The sequence below is a fragment of the Chelonoidis abingdonii genome, chromosome 2, assembly GCF_003597395.2.
Source record: "Chelonoidis abingdonii isolate Lonesome George chromosome 2, CheloAbing_2.0, whole genome shotgun sequence".
Lineage (NCBI taxonomy): Eukaryota > Metazoa > Chordata > Testudines > Testudinidae > Chelonoidis > Chelonoidis abingdonii.
The window spans coordinates 212463965-212487136 of record NC_133770.1 but is presented as its reverse complement, the minus strand read 5'-3'; the positions used below and the strand labels follow the sequence as shown (position 1 = coordinate 212487136).

The 23172-nt window shown below is 43.0% G+C and overlaps 1 protein-coding gene across 1 annotated transcript in view; it reads right to left on the bottom strand.

The window, feature by feature from the left end:
* The window catches only part of AKAIN1 (A-kinase anchor inhibitor 1), a 29582-nt gene extending 6628 nt beyond the window's left edge, over nt 1-22954 (bottom strand). The window contains exon 1 of the mRNA XM_032785954.2: nt 22890-22954. Within this exon, the coding sequence (XP_032641845.1) occupies nt 22890-22905 (16 nt within the window). The 5' untranslated portion in view covers nt 22906-22954. The remainder of the gene's footprint in view (nt 1-22889) is intronic.
* Between the last annotated feature and the right edge of the window lie 218 nt (nt 22955-23172).

The window sequence follows — 23172 nt, the reverse complement described above, 5'->3', positions numbered from 1 at the left end:
ATAAGAGTGGCTGTGCTCTGGGTACCAATTTTGTCCCCTAGCTGAGGCTTGGATGATTTGCCTGACCCCTTTCATTGAGAATGAGATGAATAAGAGCTGGACTCTGACTCAGAATTTGATGAGTTCTCAGAGTAGCTCATGGGCATTGGTGGAGTGCACCCCAGTGGGACCACTGGATATCCCAATTTGTGTATTGACCAAGGAAGGGGAGGTACCATCAGTTACTGTAAGGGTGTCCTGGGATGGCTGGATGAATGGGTCCAGGACCAGGAAGGAGCATACCGCTGGTACTGATGAGCCTGATGGAGCCAATCCCCACTCTAAAAAGCAAGTAGGCACCAAGCAAGTAAGCAAATAGGTATCAAGGTCAGAAGTGTAGCAGGCACTGAGGACAGAGGGGGCAATTGTACCAGCCCCACAGGCACAACGACCATGGGCAGTGCCTGTTTCTTCATCAATACTGGGGCCATAAGTATTTGTAAACTGGGTCCCAAAGTCAAAGGATGTGATGGACATAGAGTCACTATGGGTCCCAATGTAGAGCTCACCTCTTGTGTAAACGGAGATGCAGGCACAGAGAGACATAGCAGATCTGCTGCTGCCATAAAGGATTGCAGAGCAAAAGGTTACTGAAAGGGATGGCACTGCTACAGTGTTCCTAGATGCTGAACTCGATGTCTGTCTCTCGGATGGCTCTGGAGTCAATAGTATCATACCAGGATCCTCCTGCCTCACTACCGGGGAGACAGAAGTTGATGGTCCAGATCTACCTTGGGTACCTGGGTCCTGATGTCATTTAGTGCCTATTGAGGATAATGAATTCCTCTTCAAGGTCTGCTGACTCTGATCTATTTTATGGATCCTCTTATGGGGAACACCAGGAGAAGGTGAATGACCCCTTTCCCTTCTAGGGGTCTTCCAGAATTACCGCAGAAGTAGAGGATGCCTGAGGATGGCTGGCCAAATGATCTGACGAAGGCCCTGGTGCTGAGTCAGGCCTCATAGTTAGGGACCTACCAAATTCACAGCTGAAAAGTATGTCATGGACTTGTGGAATCTGGTCTTTTGTGTGCTTTTAGCCTATACCGAGGATCAGCAACCTTTGGCACGCGCTTGCCAGGGTAAGCACCCTGGCGCTGGGCCAGGCTGGTTTGTTTACCTGCCACATCGGCAGGTTCGGCCGATCACAGCTCCCACTGGCCGTGGTTTGCTGCTCCAGGCCAATGGGGGCTGCAGGAAGCAATGCGGGACAAGGGATGAGTTCCCTCTAATTTTTCCCACACCTGTGTGGAATGAATATTGTTATGTGTACCAATATGGAGGTGATGTGTCACACATCACCTCCATATTGGTGCATAAAGAAAAATTCACGTGGGGGGGGGCAAGGGGTTCGGAGTGTGGGAGGGAGCTCAGGGCTGGGGCGGACAGTTGGGTGTGGGGTTGTGAAGGCTCCAGCTGGAGGTGTGGGGTCTGGGATGGGGCCAAGGATGAGGGGTTTGGGGTGCAGGAGGGTGCTCCAGGACTACAGTGGGGAAAGAGAGGACTCTCCCCACAGCTCTAGCTTGCCACAGCAGCACCTGGGCTGGGGGGAAGAGGCGCCTTTCCCACTGTGTCAGCTCTGGGGCTGCGAGATAGGCGCCCCTCCCCTGGCCGTGGCAGGTCTGGGCTGCAGCTGGGTTTGAGCCAGGTGAGGGGTGCCCTGGCCACAGCAGGTCCGTGGCTGAGCTGTGGCCAAGGGCCGGGTGCCATGGCAGGTCCAGCCATGACTGCATTCGGGCCACTCCTCCCCCAGCTGCGCAGCTTACAGGAACTTAGGTCATGGTATTGCCATCCTTACTTCTGCACTGACTTGGGAGCTGGGTGGCCAGAGAGCGGCAGCTGTTGGCCGGGCACCCGGCTCTGAGGCAGCACCTCACCAACAGTAGGACAGTAGTAAGGGTGTGAATATCATACTATGCCACTCTTATTTCTGCCCAGCTGCCTTCAGAGATGGGTGGCCGGAGAGTGGCAGCTGCTGGCTGAGGGCCCTGCCCTTATATGGCCTTGGGAAAGTCCATGGAGAGGAGCAGGGTGTGCGCTATTCCCCAATGAGTACTGCTGTGGGGAAAAAGTCTCTGGCTCTCAGTGCACCAGGTGTGAACACATCTGAGTGGAATACCACTTGAAGAACTACACAGATTACTGAAAAAACAACAACTAGAGGTGCATATTGCTTACTTAAGAAAAGTTGGCAAATTGATTCTTGTTTCATCAGTGTTACAATCAAGAGAAGAATTGGAGTAATGTAGTAACAGAGGGTCAGGATCCTCAACTGGTGTAAACTTGATGCAGCTCCACTGAAGTCAATGGAACTACAAGGATTCACGTGAGCAGAGAAGCTGGCCAAAAGTCTGCAGTGAAGTAAATGTGGATGGGCTACAGTCAGGACTAATTATTCAACAGGAAAAACATTGTATCATGTTAAGGATTTGTCTTGATCCAAGAAAAGAAATGTCAGTGTTAAGGACACAGGGCCAGATATTTTTAGGCATGTAGAAATACAGATAGGCACCTAATGGGGTTTTCAACAGCAAGAGATAGATGCTTGGACCCAGATACTTGATTTCAATGGGAGTTAGGTGCCTAATTACCTTTTGAGGATTGGGGTCTTAGATGATTTTGAAAATCCCATTAGCCCCACCTATCTGCACCTTTAGGCACCTAAATGTTTTTGAAAATCTGTCTGAGAGTGCTCATAAGGCTGCGAGTTTGCCACGGAAGTCACAGATTTCATGACCTCCATGACTTCTGTGGTGGCCACCGCCCCTCCACCCCAGCAGCAGAAGGAGCTTGGGTGGGGTGCTGGTGGTTGGGGTGTGGGAGGGGGTGAGGGCTCTGGGTTGCGCTAACCTTGGGGTGGAGGGGGGGCTCCCCAGAAGCAGCAACATCCCTCAGCTCCTTGGGGGAGACATGACCAGAGGGCCTTGCACGCTGCCTCTGCCTGCAGGCACCACCCTCACAGCTCCTATTGGCCACAGTTCCTGGCCAACGGGAGCTGCAGAGCCAGCGCTCAGGGAGGCAGTACACAGAGCTGCATGGTCACAACTATGCCTAGGAACGTTGCCACTTCCAGGGAGGCACAGAGCTGGGTAAGGAGCCTGTCAGCCCAACCAACATCCACCCCCCAAGTACCAGTACAAGTCCCAGGCCATGTGGTGCCACCTGCTCTCCCTGCCCCGAGCACTAGCAGCGGTCCTGGGCCGCATGCCACTGTCTGCCTCCCCAAGCACCAGAGGGGGTCCCTGCCTCCCCTCCCCAGTGCCCGCAGCACCTCCCCGGGCCACCTCTCTCCCCAAGATGTAGTCAGGAGTATATAGTACAAGTCATGAATAGGTCATGGGCTATGAATTTTTGTTTACTGCCCATGACCTGTCCATGACTTTTACTAAAAATATCCATGACTAAAATGTAGCCTTACTCATAATGCAAACTGTGCATAATAAGTGAGCTCATTTCATTCTTAATTGGCCCTGTTGTGCCTCAGTATCAGGATATGTAATTGGCTTTCTGTTCTGAAGCCACATGAGAGGAGCTCTTTACATAATAACTAGGGTAAATCAGAGTCCACTGAAGATTAAGTTCTGTGTGAAGCATTCTGTGAGAAATTCCCAGTCTTTACTTTACAAATCTTTCAAGATAAATTTTAAGATTCTTATGACAGCCTAAATAGCAAAATGTTGTTCGCAGCTGATGGAAAACAATGCAAAGTCTTGGTGTTATATGTCCAAATCAAAAGCACGATACCATCCAAACTACTAACCTTATGAGAAAGAGGGAATTTGTGAACTCTAATACTTTATAAGAATAGATGTTGTTTAGTTTTAGCGAGGTCATTTTGAAACGTAACGATTAACTTATTGTAATTTTATTTTTAAATTATCATACTTTAAGATAGATTTTGGCCAAAATATAAAATAGGAATGTGGTTTACAATTTTGAAAGAATTTATACTTAGTATTGGAGCTGACAACATTTGGCCCCATGTTAAAGAAGCTAAATCAAACTCCTAGAAAGCCAGATTTTAGATGAGAACATTGACACAATGGAACCACTTGAATTCTTGGCACTATCTGCTCCCCTCTATTCAGTTTCTTCCATTCCCAAGCATTTGAAACAGTAAGTGTTTTCTGGATGCAGTTCAATGTCATTTAACAATAAAATGCACAATATTTCTCTATTATCCAAGAACTAATGTATCACAGAGCCAATTTTTTCTCCTGTAAGGCAGTCAGAGGTCATCCAACTTCAGCTGGTGTCCTAAAGGTGATATTTTATCAAGAGGAATAGACAAATATAAGATTGAAAACAAAGCAACATGTGTTAAAGTAGGGTTTATGCAATTTCATATACATTTCTAGAAGCTTGATGTGTGTCCAAAAACTTCGCTTCATCCACCAAATCAGTTTTTATTCCTAACAAAACATACTGTTACCAAGCATGATGCTGTTGAATGTTGTCCCCCCTCCCCGCATTTATCTAGGGGTACTTCCATGTTTATTTCACAAGTTCTTTCTTATTTTCTGCATTTCGTTTATATTATATAAATCTGAACTTGAATTTATTTCTGAAGATGATACATCAGAGTCTTGTTCACAATAATACCAGAGCTTCACAGATATTTTTCACACTGTGAATAGCCAAATGTGAATTAATTTTCTTCCTGTGAAGTTTGTTCTCCCCACCCCCATGAAAAACGGGCAAACAATTAAGTGTGGTATGTTTCCCAAATCCATGAAAATGTGATTTGTGACTTATTTTTTTTGCCTGTGATGATAGAATTTTTGCAGAACTCCAGACTGCAGCATGCATAATATAACATGATTAATTTGTTGTTTAGTGTTTTGAAAGTGTCCAGCAAATCACTGATTTACTATGCTGACATTACGTAATGGATCAGCCTATGAAGTTTGGAAATGTGTAACAGTAAGCAATTTACTAAAACTCCACATGCTATTGCTGTGTGAGTATTTGCATGAATGTTTGATCTAATTATTTTACAAAGGGAAAATCCTGTCCCCTGCCACGTACGTACATGTGTGCGTGTGTAGGGCAGGGGACGGCTACATTCCCAGAGTGGTGCTCTGAAGGGCTTGGTCCATGGCACCAGACTGGGTGCTTTGAGGGCAGGAAAAGGCTGTGGCTGGTGCTGAGGAGTTTTATTTTGCAGCAGGTCCACTTCCAAAAAACTCTAACTCTAATACATCTTTCAGCAGAGAGGCTGTAGTAAGGTAACAGCATTGTGTCCAGAAACTAGACTTGTTTAATGACTAAGATCCTGATCTAGGTATCAAAGAGTAGGAAGGGATGATTTGGTATCCATACATTAATCTAGGTTCTTATACTGGCACCCATCACTATAGTTCCTCTATCTGCATAACAGAAATTTCTAAGTTATCTGACTATTAAGTAAAAAAACTTAGCACTTGCAGAGCAGGGAGTGGTTATATTATCACTAATAAACAGCACAGCCTTTCCTTTAGCTAGTTGTTCAATTCCTGAGACTGCATTTAACTTAACTTTTACTCCAGCTAACACAACACATGGAAAATAGTTTGCAGAGTCAGTAGTTTTGTACCCCACCCCCAAAATAATTTGAGAAGTTCACAAAGCCTCAGACTCCAAGGGTACATCTATACTGCTGCTGGGACCATGCTTCCCATCTGAAATAGACAGACATATGCTAGCTCTATTTGCGTAGTGTGGCTCAGGCTAGCCACCTGAGTACAGACGCTGGGGGGTCTGGATGGGTTTGTAGTCAGACAGCTGGCCAAGCTGCCAGCTGTTCTATCCCTGCTGCACTGCTATTTTTAGCACACTAACTCAAGCAGACCTAGCCTGTCTTTCTACACAAGCTGCGAAGCATGTTTCTAACTGCAGTGCAAAAGTACCCAAAGAGTCACCAATCTCAAACTTAGAGTTCCAGTTTCACCAAAAACTGGCACTGTACATCAGCAGCTAAGCTTTTGAAGTACTCTTGGCTGGGATCAAAGCTGCTCTCCATGAAAGAAAAACTATTAATAATTTTGGGAAAATATAGTATTATAAATAGATTCCAAGGCTTTTTTCCCCTGCAAATCAATGGAATGATTGTAATTAAAAATCAAGAACCTCTTGTGTGGAAGATCTCACATGCTCTGTCATGTTTCCTGGCTTCAGAGTACACATAGGAAATGCTTTCAGGGAAACTGAGTTATAAACTAGGATTATAAAAACAGATTAAGATTTGCAGAAGGTGTCAACCCAGTTTGCATATAGTCACCTTCACACACACACACACACACACACACACCCTGCACCTACTCCACCCCCTCACAAGCATCTTGAGTCTTCTTGCATGACCTTGAAATCAAATCCGTCTCCCACCCCCTATACTGTGGGCCTGCATTCAGACTTTCTGCCTTCAGCTTGCTACAGACCAGCTTTAATAATGTGTGTATGCCACAGGAAGCGAGTTTTCAACAGACAGTCACGCTACAGTAAGTCTCTGAATCACTCATGTCTTTCCACATATCCATGCGAAAAATTGTGGAATATTATTGTGAAGTTAACCCATTAAAGACACAAGCCTGCTATTACACACGGGTAAATCAGAAGTAGCTCCATTAAGATCAATGAAGTTTCAAAGTTATAAAATTGGTTTAAGTGGCAGCCAAATCAGGTATTTAGCAGGAAACAGAAGCAGCATTTCTGGTGAATTGAAGGACAGCAGTGGCAGGATGGTAAATGAGGAGTGATCGTGAGGGATCTTAGACTAGGAAAAACTGAGTAGACATCACTCCTCATTGCCAAGCAATGTGGTATTTATTCATCCCATCATATCTTCCTACGGTATAGGGCTGCACTGAAGGCTCATAAAATGAATGGTACCTTTTCCTTTTCACCAACAAGGTTGTGACTGCTCACTAGCAATTAGGATCCCTAAAAGCAGCTGTAGTAAGTGGAGCTAGGGGCTTTATCTTTAGTAGCACATATTATGCATGAACTCATATGAATGTGAGGAGGATGGCTGAGTACATATAGCAGGTTACATAAATCCCAAGCATTCAAAGAAGAAAGGAAGTCGGAGGTAAAAGCTTAGGTTCTGCTTTGTAGCAGCAATGAGTGTAGTTTCATTTCAGCAAACATATACACTAGAAACTGTTCTTTATTCAAGGTTCTTTTTGTGTTAACAGCTTTCAAGTTACTCATATTTAAAACTAAAAATCACATTCTTTTTGGCAAATTTCTTGGTAGTAGTTTAGAACTTTTAATTGAAGCAATGGGGATTAATTTCTCTGACTTGGTTACAATCATAATTTATGTAAATACGTCTAAGTCTGAGTGAACCTTGAACCAGATCTGCATTCTGAAACTGCATATCAGTAGTACTTGCTTATATTCACCATCCTTAAAAATGTACCATTTAATATTATAACCATACAGTTTTGGATTGGAAGACTAATGATTTACATAAACCTGTTTACGCATTTCCATTTTCATCGGTGTTATATAATGTATTGCGCTATTTATTTGCAGTAGGATAGCACAATTATGATTTTATTTACACAGTTACTCCAATAAAGTCTGGATACAGCAAATGGAGAAAAATATTGCTATCTAGAAAATCTCAATCATATATTAAAAGTTACTAAAATTAGATGTATAAGTTCACAACTACATCGAGTTCACTGCAGAATTAGGACCTTAGTTTGCAACCCATACATCTTCCTCTTGGTTTGTGCCAGTGGAAAAATTCTTTGAGGTCATATTGTCTTTATCTTTGCTACATTAACACCCTGTAGGCGGCTGGCGTGCTGAGACCACTGCCTATCATGCTGACCAATATTATTTTATTGTTTCTTTATACTCCTCTGTCCGTCTATCTGCTGTCTCTTGTCTTATACTTAGGCTACATCTATACTATGATGTAGCCTAAGTAATTTCCCTGCTTGCGTACATGGAGTTCACACACAACTATAAACGGCAGTTTAGCCATAGTAACATGGGAAGTGGCAGCAGAGGCTCAGCTTAGAAGTGCCAAGTGCATCTGAAACTGCCCAGTTTCAGGAGGGTTTGCACTTGGCCTGTCTATCCAGGCCTCCACTGCCACTGTCTGTGCTACCACAGCGGCACTGCTGTTTATAGTTGTGTTAGCTTAACGAGACCTAGCACAAGTATGTGCACACGAGCAGGGGGATGACGCTTCTAGCTCGTAGGACGAGAATGTAAAATCTCTGGGGAACGAACAGTCTTTTTGTTCTTTCTACAGTGCCTAGCACAATAGGGCTTGGTCCATGAATGGGGTTATGACAGGGTAGCTGGTCTCTGTGGATAGATTGAGCCCAGTGCCCCTGGACTGGAGCAGTTGAGCCTAATCCAGCTAATTAGAGAGGTCCGGGCTACCCCGGGCCTATAAAAGGCTCCTAGTAGGCGACTGGGAATGAAAGACTCAGACAGACTGAACTCTGGGCAGCAAAGGTCATACTGGAGTCGCGTTAACTCCTGTGGTGAGTCCCTGGAACAAGGTGGAGCCAGAGTATCAGGAAAGCAATCCTGCGGCTGCTGCTCCAAGCCAAAAGCAGAGCTGGCTGAGGGTAGGAGGCTGCCAGGAGCTGGAGTGGCAGAGATCCCTGGGACGGATGGCTCTGAAGCCTGGGGGCTAGCTATTGACTTAAGATTGTGTTTTGTTTAACCTCTGTTATAAAAGAATAAACATCCTTGCCTGCGAGTGGCAGTGCATGCTTGGAGATGGGGTGCAGCAGCAATGGCACCCAGGGACAGGATTTCTGAGCACTATAATAATACAAATAATTAGGGTGGGTGGTGTGTGGCAGTATAGTGTACCACAAAGTGAGAAGCTGAGGTCAGTTCCTCATGCTTAGGTTGGCAGTAGGTGTTGGGAAAGTGATATCTTCTTCCATCTGATGATTCTTCTTTGGTTACACATTTTTGTGTATATAATGTGCGCAGCATGATTTGTTTTTAGCATATAATTTAATATAAGATGATGAAAAGCTTATTTTCCAATTACTTTTATAAACTGGTTGAAGAGTTTCAGCCCTGGAAGCCCAACCAGAATAAGGAGGATTTCAAGGAGAGATTTAAAGAGTGAGGTTGTTTGGTGTCCAAGATCAGGGAGTTAATTGGTCACGTTGCTTGTATATTAAGAATGAATGAGGCAGTCACCAGGACCCCAACCCCGCAAACACTTATGCAAATGCTTAACTTTATGCATGAATAGTTCCCGCTGAACTTTGTGCTCGATTAGGGGCTGCTTTGGACACATCTGAATCTAGATGTATGACAAGAAACCTTGGGTGTACATTATAGGATTAAGCTGTAACCTTAACAAAAGTACATGTTTAAGTGACTGAAATGTCTCTTTCTTGGTATTAGAGTTAGTTGTGTCTAATATTGCCTCTTATTCTTTATTCTGGAGTTATATGGAGACATGACTGACTAGTGTGGAAAGTCTGAGGGCAATACCCAGCTGATTCTACAGTAGAAAGAGAAAGGAATAAAAAATGCTTAAAAGCAGTTGCACCATCAGATTATTATGGGTATTTCAATCTTTAAGCTGTGAATGAATAAGGTTCATTCATTGGTTCCATATACTCCTGGGGAAATTCTGCTCCACTGCACATGTGCAGAATTTATATCTGTGACACTGACACCCCAATATTCACCACTGTCATGTAATTAGGATATGCTTTGTACAGAGTGAAAGCAGCAGAGAATCCTGTGGCACCTTATAGACTAACAGAGGTTTTGGAGCGTGAGCTTTCGTGGGTGAATACCCACTTCGTCAGCTGACGAAGTGGGTATTCACCCACGAAAGCTCACGCTCCAAAACCTCTGTTAGTCTATAAGGTGCCACAGGATTCTCTGCTGCTTTCACAGATCCAGACTAACACGGCTACCCCTCTGATACTTTGTACAGAGTATGTCTTGTGAGGTATCATTCTAAAAGTCTTGATCTGCTAGACATTAATCTCTCATTGGATTGTAGGTGTTATCTTTGTATATGAAGTTTCAGTATGTGTGTTACACTGGAACATGTTATGAGGTTGAAAACACGCACAAGCAGCCTTTCAGGTACAACAGTAAAAAGGTCAAACAACATTAATGGCTTATTGAGGAAATGAACACAAGCACAGGATTACCTCAGGAACTGTGTACAATAGAAACCTCTCAGAGATAGCACTACACAATGGGAATTTCTGACCCAGGTCACAGCAAAAGAGCTTTCAAGCAAGTGGGGAGAAGATACAAAAGGGGGACAATAACATTGGGGGGCAGGACCTCAGTCTCCCTGCAACAACACACCTGGAAACTCCTGATGGGCAAGGACTGAACTGTTGGAAGTGATGGTCTCAGGTTAGAAGGCTCATTAGCTGTGTATGAAAACCTGGGAAAGCGAAAGCGAAAGCAACTTGTGCCTTAGGAGTCAGCCAGCCAGTTTATCACTCAGGGTGAGATTTTGCTAATTTATATCCTACCTATCTAGTGTGTTATGCTCAATTTGTGTTTTTTGTTTATTTACTAAGGTAATCTGCTTCAATCTGTTGGCTATCCATTATAATTACTTAAAATTAGGATGAACACACAGCAAGTGTGAAAAATCAGGACAGCGGGTGGGAGGTAATAGAAGCCTATATAAGAGATCCAAAAATCAGGACTGTCCCTATAAAATCGGGACAGCTGGCCACTCTACTTAAAATCTACCTCTTGTACTTAATAAACTTGTGTAAATCATAACTGGGGGGCAAAAAGCTGTGCATATCTCTGTCCACAGTGAAGGAGAAGGCAAATTTCAATTAGCTTATACCGTACAGTTGTTGGTGCAGCACAAGACAATATAATTTTGGGTTTACTCTCCAGAAGGGGAGTGCACTTGAATGCTGGGCAATTCCTTAGGTGAAAGCCTTCCCATGCAGCACTGATTTCAGTGTCTGTGTCTTTCTGCAGGTAGGTGTGTCCCTACCTGTGTGTGTGCTAGAGGAGGCTTGAGGGCCTGGCTTGGCAGGTCAGGGTGAGGGAGCCCAGCCTGCTGGAACAGGCAGGCTCAGTGCTACCCCAGTACATCAGGTGGCACCCCGGAAGGGGTGGGCGGGGAACCCATCACAATGTCCTCTGCAGATTTCTTTGCTTCCCAGAAGAAAAATGACTTTCTGATGGGGAAGCAAAGGGAAGCCACAAGAGCAGTCATGCAATCCTCCCCAGCAGTATGTTTCGCTTGCCCAGGGCAGCCAGCAGAGAGGTAAATCACTGTGGGGGCAGGAGGCAGAGCTGGAGAAAACCTAGCTGGTGGCTCCTACCCTGTGCTGGGCTCTGGTGTTAGTCCTGGCTGGGCTGATGAGGACGGGACTTCCTCTTCCCCTGCATGGCATCCAGGGCTGGGACAGACCCACCCCCAGATTTCTCCCCTGGCTACAGGAAGCTCTGCAAAGTCCTTCCTTCCCTCATCCCCCTGCTTCCTGCACCCATTGCTCCTCAGCTGCAGGCAGAGGGATCCCTTTACAGGGAGCTGCTCCCCATTCGCCCAACCCCTGTGCATACAGAAGCCTTCATATCCAGACCCTCCCAGCAAGCCACATACCCCACATACCCAGAACCCCCCCGGATGAGCCCCAGTCTCCCTGGACCTGCACACCCCAACAAACCATCCAGATCCCCCTGCCAAGCTCTATCCCCCACCCACAACCAGACCCCCCCGGCTGAGCCCCAACCACCTTCACCGGACCACCTGCAAAGTCCCATTACCACTGCACCCAGAACTGCCCCCCCCCCCACCACAACAAGCCCGTGTATCCAGATTCCCCTCCGTACCTGGATCCCCCACTGAGCTGTCTGCACCCAGATTGTCCCACACAGAACCCTCTGAACCCAAACCTGGATCCCCCCACACTAAGCCCCTCCACACTTGGATCTTGCCTTGCTGAGCCTGCCTGACCACTCCTGGTGCACCTGGCATGGAGGGGCAGGGCCCTGGGTTGTTTCTAGGGCAGGCCTTGTCCTGGCACTGTGTCAGGGTTTGGTGCAGCCTCACCTTTGAGTCTCTGTCCCAGGGGAGGGAGGGAAGCTGCACAGTGATCTCTCACCTCAGTGCAGCCGGTGGCCTGTGCTCTTTAGTACCATGCTGGAGCCTCCACATTTATTTGACAAATAAAATTTGCAGAATTTTAAAATACTGTGTGCAGAATTTTAAATTTTTGGGTGCAGAATTTCTTATTTTTTGGCACAGATTGCCCTCAGGAGTAGTTCCATATTTTCCTAACTTAGTTTTGGAGGATATTTTAGCATTCACTCTTACTAGAACATTTAGGGCTCAGTCATCTTTTTCTAAAAGATATGCTCCAGTTTAAACAAATTTAATTTATGGAAGTCCTATGGCCTCTATTATACAGGAGATCAGACTAGATCAGTGCTCCATTCTGGCTTTATAATAACCTATGAACCCAGCATTGCTCCTAGCACAGCCTGCACTCCCCCTAGTCCACCAGCCAAGATACTGGAGCCAGAGCTGAGCTAGTACAGATAACTTTACCAGCAACAGTCAGGGGCTGATAGATTGTGATTCAGTGTGATCCAATCCTGAAAGAACAGGGAGATGAGTATAAACTGTCCCATAAACTCTGATTTAATGCTGAATTCATCATTCACATCTTTAAGAAGTATCTAGATATAGCATCCAAGCAAGAATCTCATGAAGCAGAGCTTTCATGACTTCTGTCTGGTCGTTTTTTGCTACTTAACAAAAACCGAGGAAAAAATTCCCAGGAATTTCAGTGGCTATGTTAGTTGTATCAACACTATATTAAAAAGACTTCTGTGAATTTTCTTGTTCTGTTTGAAATATGCTCACTATAAATGAAGCATCAAACTTGCATTAGGAATTCACAAGTTCAAACAATATTTTTAAACCAGTTTATTTTTGTTGCTATTCTTAAACTTGTTCCCACAACTATTTCAATAAGATTAACTAGAAGCAACTTAAGTTTCTCAGTTTAATACATTCTAGAAGAACATTCAGGTTCTAAATAGGCAAACCATACAATTTACCAAAAAGTAAAGATTCAGAATTCTGTCATTATGGACTATTCAAATTAATCATCTATAATAAATATGTTCTGCAAGGAGCTATATTTATTCTTCACCTGCAGGGGCTGGATGCAGTTTTAGTTCTTTACTTTAAACAATTTTAGCCATTAGAAATCTTGTAGTACACAGACTATTCAGATTTGTGCTATACATTTTATTGGAGATAATAAATCAGGATAAAATATTTTGTTGTGACTTCAGAATATGGGTGATACAAAAGTCTGGTAAGCAGACCCGGCTCCAAGAGAAAGCTGTATGGAACTAAATTTGAAGGCCAGTCTAAGCAAAGTCTTCTTACAGCCAGAGTTCAGCAAACAAAGCTGATTCTTACAGAACATCTGAGCCCAGTTTTTCTAAAGCTAAAGAGAGACTTTAATTTCCATTATTACAGTTATTTCCTTTAATGGATAAATTAAAGCTTCAGGTTAACCTCTCTCTCTCTCAAAGAGCACAATCTCTGCAGCAAGTTCAGAAATCTGCTGAAGGGAAGACCTGAGCAGAGTATACAGCTTCTCTAGAGTGGAAAACTATTGTGGGCCCAATCCAATTCCTACTGAAATAAAGAGACTGCTGACTTCATTGTGATTGGATCAGGTCTTATATGCACCATTGTATATTTAAATTATAAATGAATGGAAGGTCTCCAACAAAGAGAGCACAGTGGATAATATTAGATTTTGCCATTTGATGTAATGCGTTACACATTTTATAGTGATTTGCATCTGAAGATCTCTAAGAACTTTACAAACACTAATTAAGATTTATAACAACATCTGTGTGGGGTAGGAATTATCCTATCTTTATTTAGATGGAAAAAGAATCAGTGACGTTAAGTGACTTAACCAAAGCCAGTGGCAGAACAAGAATAGAACTAAGATCTCCTGGTTCCCACTCCCCAATCTCTTACAAACTATATATGTGGCTTCCTGTCCAGTTAAAGATACCTGGCATCCAAATTACCAACATGATAGCCGCAAACAGCAGTTGCTTCTCATTTGAATACAGAGAGATGGGTGGATTAATGTGAAAATATGCTTGACTGGCCTAGACCTCCCCTGGTCATCTTGCTTGCTTAGTAAACACAAATATGAGCTTTTTCTAAATGCTCTTTGAATTATATATAACTGCTTAATATCCCTAATTATTAAATGGCAGTTCTACTCTGAAAATGGAATATGTGTCTGTCAATTTGTGTATCAGATGTGCTCAGTCTATAAGTGAAGAGACTTTTCTTTTCTCCTCTCAGCTGCCCACACTGCAAGCTAGACTCTTAGGCTCCTTACTAAATGTTTACTCTGACCCACTAACACACATTAAAACTACAAGTTGTCTCATTTTACTTGCTAAAAAACACATTTTTCCTAGTGTGGATTTACCTGAGGTCATTCTCCCTTATTGTATAACCAGGTAAATTCATATCTGATTTGTTCTCCGTTATTCCTTTTAGGGGTCTTTCAAGCTGGGTCACTTTCAGACGATATATACATAGTCTAATGAAAATTGCTCAGTTGAATCCTGACTATAGGAGAGTTCTTCCCTCCCCCCGAATCCATCCAGTAAAAGGAGATGACCCTTTTGGCACACACGGAAAAAACCAACAACAAACCACTGCTGAATTTTGGGAAAGAGACCTGGTTATTTTAGAAAGTCAGTAGAAAATTCAGCCTCTTCAGGAGGTCTTTCAGTAATTCAGACTAATTATTTACAAGCAAGGTCACAACTGACAATAAAGCGAACAAGATTATGTACATGTGGAGTACTCCTTCAATCAGTGAAGAGTAGTTCTCTGAACAGCAGCTGCTCCCCTCTTAGGAGACTGTCCTCTTTATAAGTGCTGTTAGAAACTGGGTGCAGCTGACCTGCTTCCTTTCTGTGAACTCCTTTGGGTCCTACTTGTAACTCTCCAGACAAAGGCAGGGAACCTGAGTTTGTAGGGCATTGGGGGAGAAAATCATAACCAGGAAGCCTTTTTTTGGGCCAACAGATGTGCACCCCCTTCCCACTGACAAGTTATGAATGGAGGCAATAATCAATAGCAACCATTTCATGTTTTTAGCAGCTGCTCTGAATTAGAAAAGTAAGGTAGAGTTTGTTGTATTGCAATGTTAAAGATTCATCTCACAATGAGCACCATTGTAAGTAGCATACAGTACACCACTTTTTGCCTCACATATTTGTGCATCCTTAGGAAAGACAATCTTATTCCTTTGGGCAGAAGATTCCAAGATCTCTTGTAGACAGAGGTAGAAAAAAAATCTTCTGATAATGCTACTTCAGAGAGTAATGAGGTTATATGATAGCAATACAGAGCTCACCTTCTTGGACTTCATAGACTGAAGAATCCCGAAGCAGTACACCATTGTTAAGGTCAAACTAGTTATTTCTGCCAGCATTGACACAGATACTGCTCCAATGACCATTTTTTTAAAATGTAATGCATGCTTTTCTGTACAAGTGTACAAACTACTAGAGTATGTGTATCAAGGCTGATTCCCCACTCTGGCACTTTGAGTGCAGAAGGTGTGTGTGGCGGGGCGGGTGGGGGGCATAAGGATTCTAAAAACTAAGACTGACCACTCCAGACTTCTATTAAACTCCCAAGGTTACAGCTTTTCTCTGACCTTGGATGGGTAGATGCTGCCACCACCCAAGTGCAAAAAAACCCTTTTTGGAATCCAGGAAGGCACACTTGAGAATTCCTTCCTGTGGGGTATCCTCAAGCCCTTTCATACACACCCCTCCAGGGAAGAGCTGAGAAAGAAAAAGGAAATTAGCTGTTACCCACAGTTAATTAAAACAACGTATGCACAAACCTCTTAGGACACAAAAATCCAATCCTGTTCTTAAAAAGGGTAAATTTTATTAAAAAAGAAAAAAAAACATCTAGAACTTAGGCTTTTTGCTAGGTCTTAAAAAAATACCAAAAATTAATCAAGATCTCTCTTTTGAGGTTCAACTTAACGGTTTCAAACAAAACAAAAGCATTTGGGGGTTAGCACAGAGGAATCCACAAGCCAATAAGAAAAATAAAAGATAAACCTAATCGCGTCTTTCGAGACATTCCCTGATCTACTTACATATTTGGAGGTTTCAAATAAGTAGTCTCTAGGTATGAGCAGATGTTTTTTCATACCTGGCTTAAAGCTTCCTACAGCATAGTTCAGCCCTATTCCTGCTTTGCATCTCCTCTCTCCAGAGAACAACAGCAGCAGACAAAGGGGAAGTTTTTTCCCAATTTAAAAAAGTTATAGCCCTCCCATTGGCTCTTTTGGTCAGGTGCCCACTCCCTTCTTTTTATCTATGGGCTTTTTAAAAAAAACAAACAAAAAAACCCTTTACAGGTAAAGCAAGTAGAGAAAAGCTATTAAGAGGGATTTTATAGCCAACTGACTGGCTGAGTTTCCATAAAAGAGAGCTACCCTCTGCTTCATTTATCACAGAGTGTGTACCCTGATCATAGACTGATCACTTTGAGGCAATTTATTTCAGTCAGTCAATATATAGATAAATAAAAGTTCTTTTCAAACTACAAATTAAACTTCTTATTTGTATCTTTAATACAAGGGAGACCAGGTCAACAAGAGTATATGAATAAATCCAGCTTTCACTATAGTTGATAATACATTTAGGTGAATTTATTTCCCATTAATGTTGCTAGACTGAAACCACTGGAAAATGAGTTATTTATCCATAGAGCAAGTACAGCAGACATTAGCAAGCAATTTTCTCTAGAAGAACAAATTTTCATTCCTGACATGGAGGGACAAACTGTAGAGGTAAGAGTAACTCATTCTTTTTTTCCCCATTCACTGCTTTACTTATCTGCTTAGTAGCTGCAGATTATTCCCAAGGCCAGTAGTCAATATGTCTGGAACAAAAAACCCCACCAAAACCAACACTAAGACCATCTCATTTAACATGACTACTGCACAGAAACCTAATTTCCATTATTTCTGGTGATCACTAATGATCTACTTTGGATTCAATCCATTGACCTGAAAATGAAATGTGCCTTCAACTATTTATCTGAATTTGACTTAACATATGATCAGGATAATTTAAGAAAATAAATTGTATTTCAACTCTCACTATATTAACACATTTAAGATTTTTTTTTGACAAATTAGATTCAGATTTTAAATTAATATTAGAGCTAATTCTGACCATACCTTAATCTTTTTTATTTCATTGTATATTTCATGCATAACTTAACCACTCAGCCACACCAAACTCATTGCAATTCAACCTTCATATCATACTGTGCCAAGCTTGTAGGGTTTGCAAACCCTATCTTATGACCAGTAGAAATACGAATTCTGTCAGTCCCGAGCTAAGAAGCAGTAATCTTACACTGTGCATGCTTTTAAATCTTACATTGATCTTCATGAATTGGCTTCTCTTTCTACTTTTGTAAGAACAGACTAGAATACTGGAGGGCAACATTTACAGCCATAAGGGATATTGCATGATAACCAGTAGGCACCTAGTCCATACTCTACCCTGCTACTGCTATTTTCAAGGGTCAAACTTCCTTTGGAGGTAAGGCAGTTCATGCTAAGGAACTCTCAGGATCTTACAATAGGATATCTTCAGAGAAGCAAAGTTACAGGTGTGTAATTCTCTCTTTGTTTCTTACTCCCACAAGGGCCTGGGTGGTGCATTGGAGACAGAGTTTAGGATTGAGAGCAGCCACTGCAATCATTAGTAACAAGCAAAAAACACGATGTAGTATCATGTGGTCACATTAGACTAAACACCAGACCCCAACCTCCGCAGCTTTTAAATTAGACAGGATTATGACTATTCAGACGAGTAAAAACATCTGTTTAAGTATGCAGCTGCTATCTCTTCAATTGCATTTTAATGTGACTTCTAAAATTCCTTTGGTACAGGATGCACTCACAATCTGCAGTGTCGTCGTGCCAGTAGGAAATACTATTAGCTTTAAACATTTTATGTAAAGCTGTGTCAGTGACAGAGTTATTGTTGCAGGAAAATGGTGCTGAGCAGTGAAAACCCTGAAGTAAAAGTCCAAGCTAGTTAGAAGTTATAGAAATATGCTTGCTCAATGATCCTCATATATAAATAGTGCCAGGTTTCACTAACCCCTACCTTTTCTTCCCTCTTTCATGACTGCAAGCACCTTTACAGATAGAAAATACTAGGTATTAAAGGGCTATAATCTAGCACAGAAAGGTGTAACAAGAACCAATGGCTGGAAGCTGAGGCGCAATAAATTCAAATTAGAAATTAGGCACAATTCTTTTTAACGGTAAGGATGATTAACCCCACTGGAACAAGCTACCAGGGGAATGGTAGACTCTCTATCTCTTGAGGTCTTCAGATCAAGATTGGATGCCTTTCTGGAATATATGCTTTAGCCAAACACAATTTCTGGTTTACTCAGATAAATTATTGGGCTCAATACAAGGGTAACTGGGTGAAATTTAATGACCTGGGATTACAGGAGGTTAGACTAGATGATCTAATGGTCCCTTCTTGCTTTAAACTTTAGGAAACTACCATTCTTGGCAGCTAATAAAGATGGAATAAAATTTATGCAAGCTTATATTATCCCAACATTAGATCATTAGCAAAATAAATACATTTTTATATGTTTAACATTTTCAGACTCACTTCTGAAAACAAAAGCATTCCTTATGCAGGAATATACACATACACAGTTTGAAGGTTTAAAACAAAACGGATCTGAGTGCAAAATAATGTCAGAAAATTGCCTTAAAGTATGAAAGACACATTCTTTTTGCTAATGCCCAGACAAATCAAAATTACTGGTTTTGATTCAATATTTCCACACTGGAGGTGGGGGGAGAGAATCACATTTGGGTTGAGAATAAGCATATATGGCTACAACTTGAAAGATACATTTTGATAAGTTACTAAAAACACAATATTGGAAAGTAATTCTTAGTTGTGCTATAATGTACTTCATAATTTGTAAGAGACATAATTAAATGTTACCTTTATTTTGAAATATGCCTATATAAAATTAATGTTTATAGATGAACATCTTAGGTTTAATGAATGGACAAGACGAATTAGTTTGTAACAGCGAGGTAACAACATTGTATTGTCACTTTATAGTAGGGTGCCCAAATGTCCCAATTTTATAGGGACAGTCCCAATTTTTGGGTCTTTTTCTTATATAGGCTCCTGTTACCCCATATCTCCTGTCTCGATTTTTCACATTTGCTGTCTGGTCACCCTACTTTATAGAATCATCTTTTGCTAGTTTGTGCCAACTACTGAATGCTTTAATAATTTGGTATTCATTACACTATGAAAACAAAGTGGTAGGTAGTGGAATTATTTATAATAATTGGCTTTATATGGCATATAGTTTTGCAAGCTTTTTTTTTTTTAATATCTGGAATTCATTGTAAGAAAGACTGCGGTTTGGGCAGTGCAGAGTTCATTTTCTTGTGATCTGATCCTGGTCCACTGCAGTCTCCCATCCACCCAATGACACAAAGAAGTGTGTGTGTGTGTTTGGCGGGGGATGACGGAAACTAGTCCACTCTGTAGGCTGCCTGAAATATTGTTGCCGAATTCAGCAAGCAGACAAAACCTCAAGGCATAGACCCCAAAGTTTGGTTCTGGCTGAACTGAACTGTACTGCAACTGTGACTTCGGGTGGGGAAGATGGTGCAAAAACGATTTCACATCTCTTTTACAGCCTTCTAATTTGGGCCAACAAAAGGCCAATTCACTCATTGGCATGTGTTAAAGCAGTCACCACTGGGGTTAGCCAGAACACAAGAGAACTTTGTCATGCCACCTTCTCATGGAGCATACACCTTCCACTGTGAGGAGCTACATTACCAAAGGATGTCCTCTACAATGTAGGATCTCCAGGTACCTGTCTGAAAAGGCTTTACAGTCCCTGTACATTGGCAAAGATCCTGACTCATAGTGTCTAAGTGATTAGCAAGTCAACCAATGCAGTGAATCACAGTTAAACAAAAAAAAAAAAATCTCTTCTCTTTGGATTAGCTTCTCCATTCCTTGGCACCTATCTTCAGTGAATTAAAAGTGGGTGTAAAACACTATCACATCAAAGCGGTAGCATCTTATGCCCATTTTGCACAGGTGTAAACAAGACACATTGTGGAAATCAGTGAAGGATTAGGCCCATTTTCTTCTGAACACTGAAAGATGCCCCTCATTTACTGGCTTTGGTCCATCGGGTCCAATGATTTATAGGTACCTGTATATTGGTAGCAATGGGTGCAAGAATTTAAGGAAATAGATATAGGTAGCAGGAATTTAAAGGAAAATATCAATTTTGTCAAGAGTCAGTTGGGTTAGCCTTTTAAAAGTTCTATTTAAGTCAGAAGATTTACTTCTATTTCACAATTTATAATCCAGTATAAATTAGTGCTGGGGAGTAACTTATTCATTATTATTTCAGAAGCTCATAGATTTTTGAATATGAACAAAATGAAGCTATAGCTGCCTACAGCTAAATAAGATGCATTATCCTAAATCCTATTTATTTTCTGGAACCAAAGGCTACTGGATGTTTATCATTGTAGACATTAAGCTTAAGGAAATGACTGTATAACCATTTCCAGTTATACAAACAATCTTTCTGTGCTGTGAAAGGCACAAAAATGAAACAGAGTACCAGCTCATACATCATAAGATAAGAGCAGAAAATTTAAGACAGAATGAAACTCCTATTCCAAAGCAAACATGGAAATTGTTTTGTAGCACAGCTACTATGAGAAAGATAAAGGTTTACAAACTATTTCCCCAAACTTCTTATATAATTATAAACTTCTTGTATCTAAAGTAGAAATAATACCCAGACTGATCTGTAATAAGAAAACTGATTAAAAATGCAATCCACTCAAGCTTTTTCCTTTCATTTCAGGATAATGTCAAACTCCCATGACTGATTTCTAACCTCCTAGATATCCTTATTCACTACCTTATCTATGATATGGCACCAATTGTTATAAGGGAACATGAGCAAAGGAATTGCTGATTTTTCTTATTGACTGAAACAGAATCGTTGCATAAAACAACTTCCTATTTATGGATTAGGCATGTGAAAAGAAAGTTCTGTGTAGCACAAGTTATCAATGGAAGATTTGTTGTCAGTTTATTGCCATCCTTGGGGGTGGTGGTGGAATTGTTTTCATTATTTTATCTCTTGCTGCAGTACCCCAGTCCCATGGTGCCTTTTTACAGTGCTATGCTTAATGGTGAGAGACATCTGGACTGTCAGATAAAAGGTAGCTGAAGGGATGCTACAATAAACAGAATCTGGTTCAGTTAAGACAAACAACTTGTTTCCTTGGTTTTCTTTCCAATCCAAAACAGTCTCTGAGGGGGAATGTATCTAATTAGCAAGCAACTGGGCAACTTGAAATACAAGACTAATATTTTGATGTTGAAAACAGATAATTTTTCAAAATGCTGTGTTTTTCAATTGTCAGGCTGACCAAACAGGCTTTCTGAGGCTATTATATCCTTCCAGCATTTCAGACTCCTATCTCTTTAACTGACAGGATACACTCTCAAAGCAAAAGAAACTTGAGATTAGGAAGATGAAAACTTTAAAAATTAAACCCTCAAGTCTCTCTTATCTCTCTTCTGCTACACTGGTCCGGACCGGTTATACTAGTGCCCTACGTTTTAGGGAAGAAGCGAGCGCCCCCTTACAAATGCCATTTTACACAAGTTACGTTTACGCACACCAGCCTGATTTTCTTCAGTTTCTCTCCATCCCACCAAACTACACTGAGTCCAATGCAACTCCTGTGATGATCTTTTCAGCTATGATTGTGCATCTTAGGCCTTTCGGGTCAGATACTACGAGGCACTCAGTGGAGTTTGAGTAAAGATTGCAGGAGGGGCCTGAGTGAACTCTCCCATTCAGATACTCTAGATCAGTGCTTCTCAAGCTATCTGATGTGGGGGACCAGCAATTTTTTTCCCTATGTGCCAGGGATCAGTGCCATATTATTATCCTAGTTGACGCTCTTATGCGGAAACTCGCCGCGGACTGGCACCGGTCTATGGACCACCAGTTTGAGAAGCACTGCTCTAGATCTCTTCAGTCGGCAGGTAACATTTTCAAAAGGACCTGGGTGTCTTAGAAGCCTATCCCTGAGGGAAAGCCTCTGGAACCCTTTTGAAAAGCAGAGGCAGGCTCCCCCCTCACTGGGGCACCATGCTGTGCTCTCTGGTATAGCTGCCCCCAAGGATCTTTCTCCTGACAGCAACCACCTAGGTGACCTTTTGTTTCGAACTCATCCAAGTTTAGCCCTAGGCAGCCTCCCCTCCTCCTTCTCCGCTTGGCAAGACTGTGCGTTTTCCTTTTCTTCCCCCGCCCCCCAAAGAGCCTTTCCAGCCTCCCTCTCTCAGTCCCCGGGCTGGAGGCTGAGCTGTCTCGCTGCCCCACTAGCAGCTGTAGCCAGGCGCACTCGGCAGCAGAGCCTGAGCCCCAGCGCCAGCAGAGCACCCCATGCTCCCGCCAAATTTAGCCCTGCCAGGTGGCCCCGACAGCTGCTCCAGGGGGCGAAGGGTCTGGGGCTCCGCCCGGCGCTTGCTCAAGGAGACCGCAGCCTCTGCAAAGCCAGGCGCGTGTGCAGGGGCCGGGCGCGGGGAGCCGCTGGCGGGCGCGCGGCGCTCTCAGGTGAGCAGCGAGAGGGATGCTCAGCCCCCTCCCCAGCCCAGGAGAGCAGGGCCCGGCCCGCCTGCACCCCGGCCAATGGGCGCGGGAGAGGGGAGCGCGTTACCTGGAGCAAACACCATGCTCGTCTCCGGCCGGGCGCCGCGGACAGGGCGGGAGGAGGCGGGAGGGCCGGGGGTGTCGCAGGGGCCCCGGGACCTTGGACAGCTCCCAAGCGAGGCGCTTCCCGAGGGCAGGAGGCTTCCTCAGCAGCGGCGGGACGCGGGCTCCCTCCACAATGCACCGCTCCAGCGGCAAGGGGAGGAGGGGGACCGGGACTCGGCGCATTTCTCGGTCCTTTGCCTGCTGCACACGCCAGTCCTGCGCAAGGAGCCAGCACAAGCCACCCC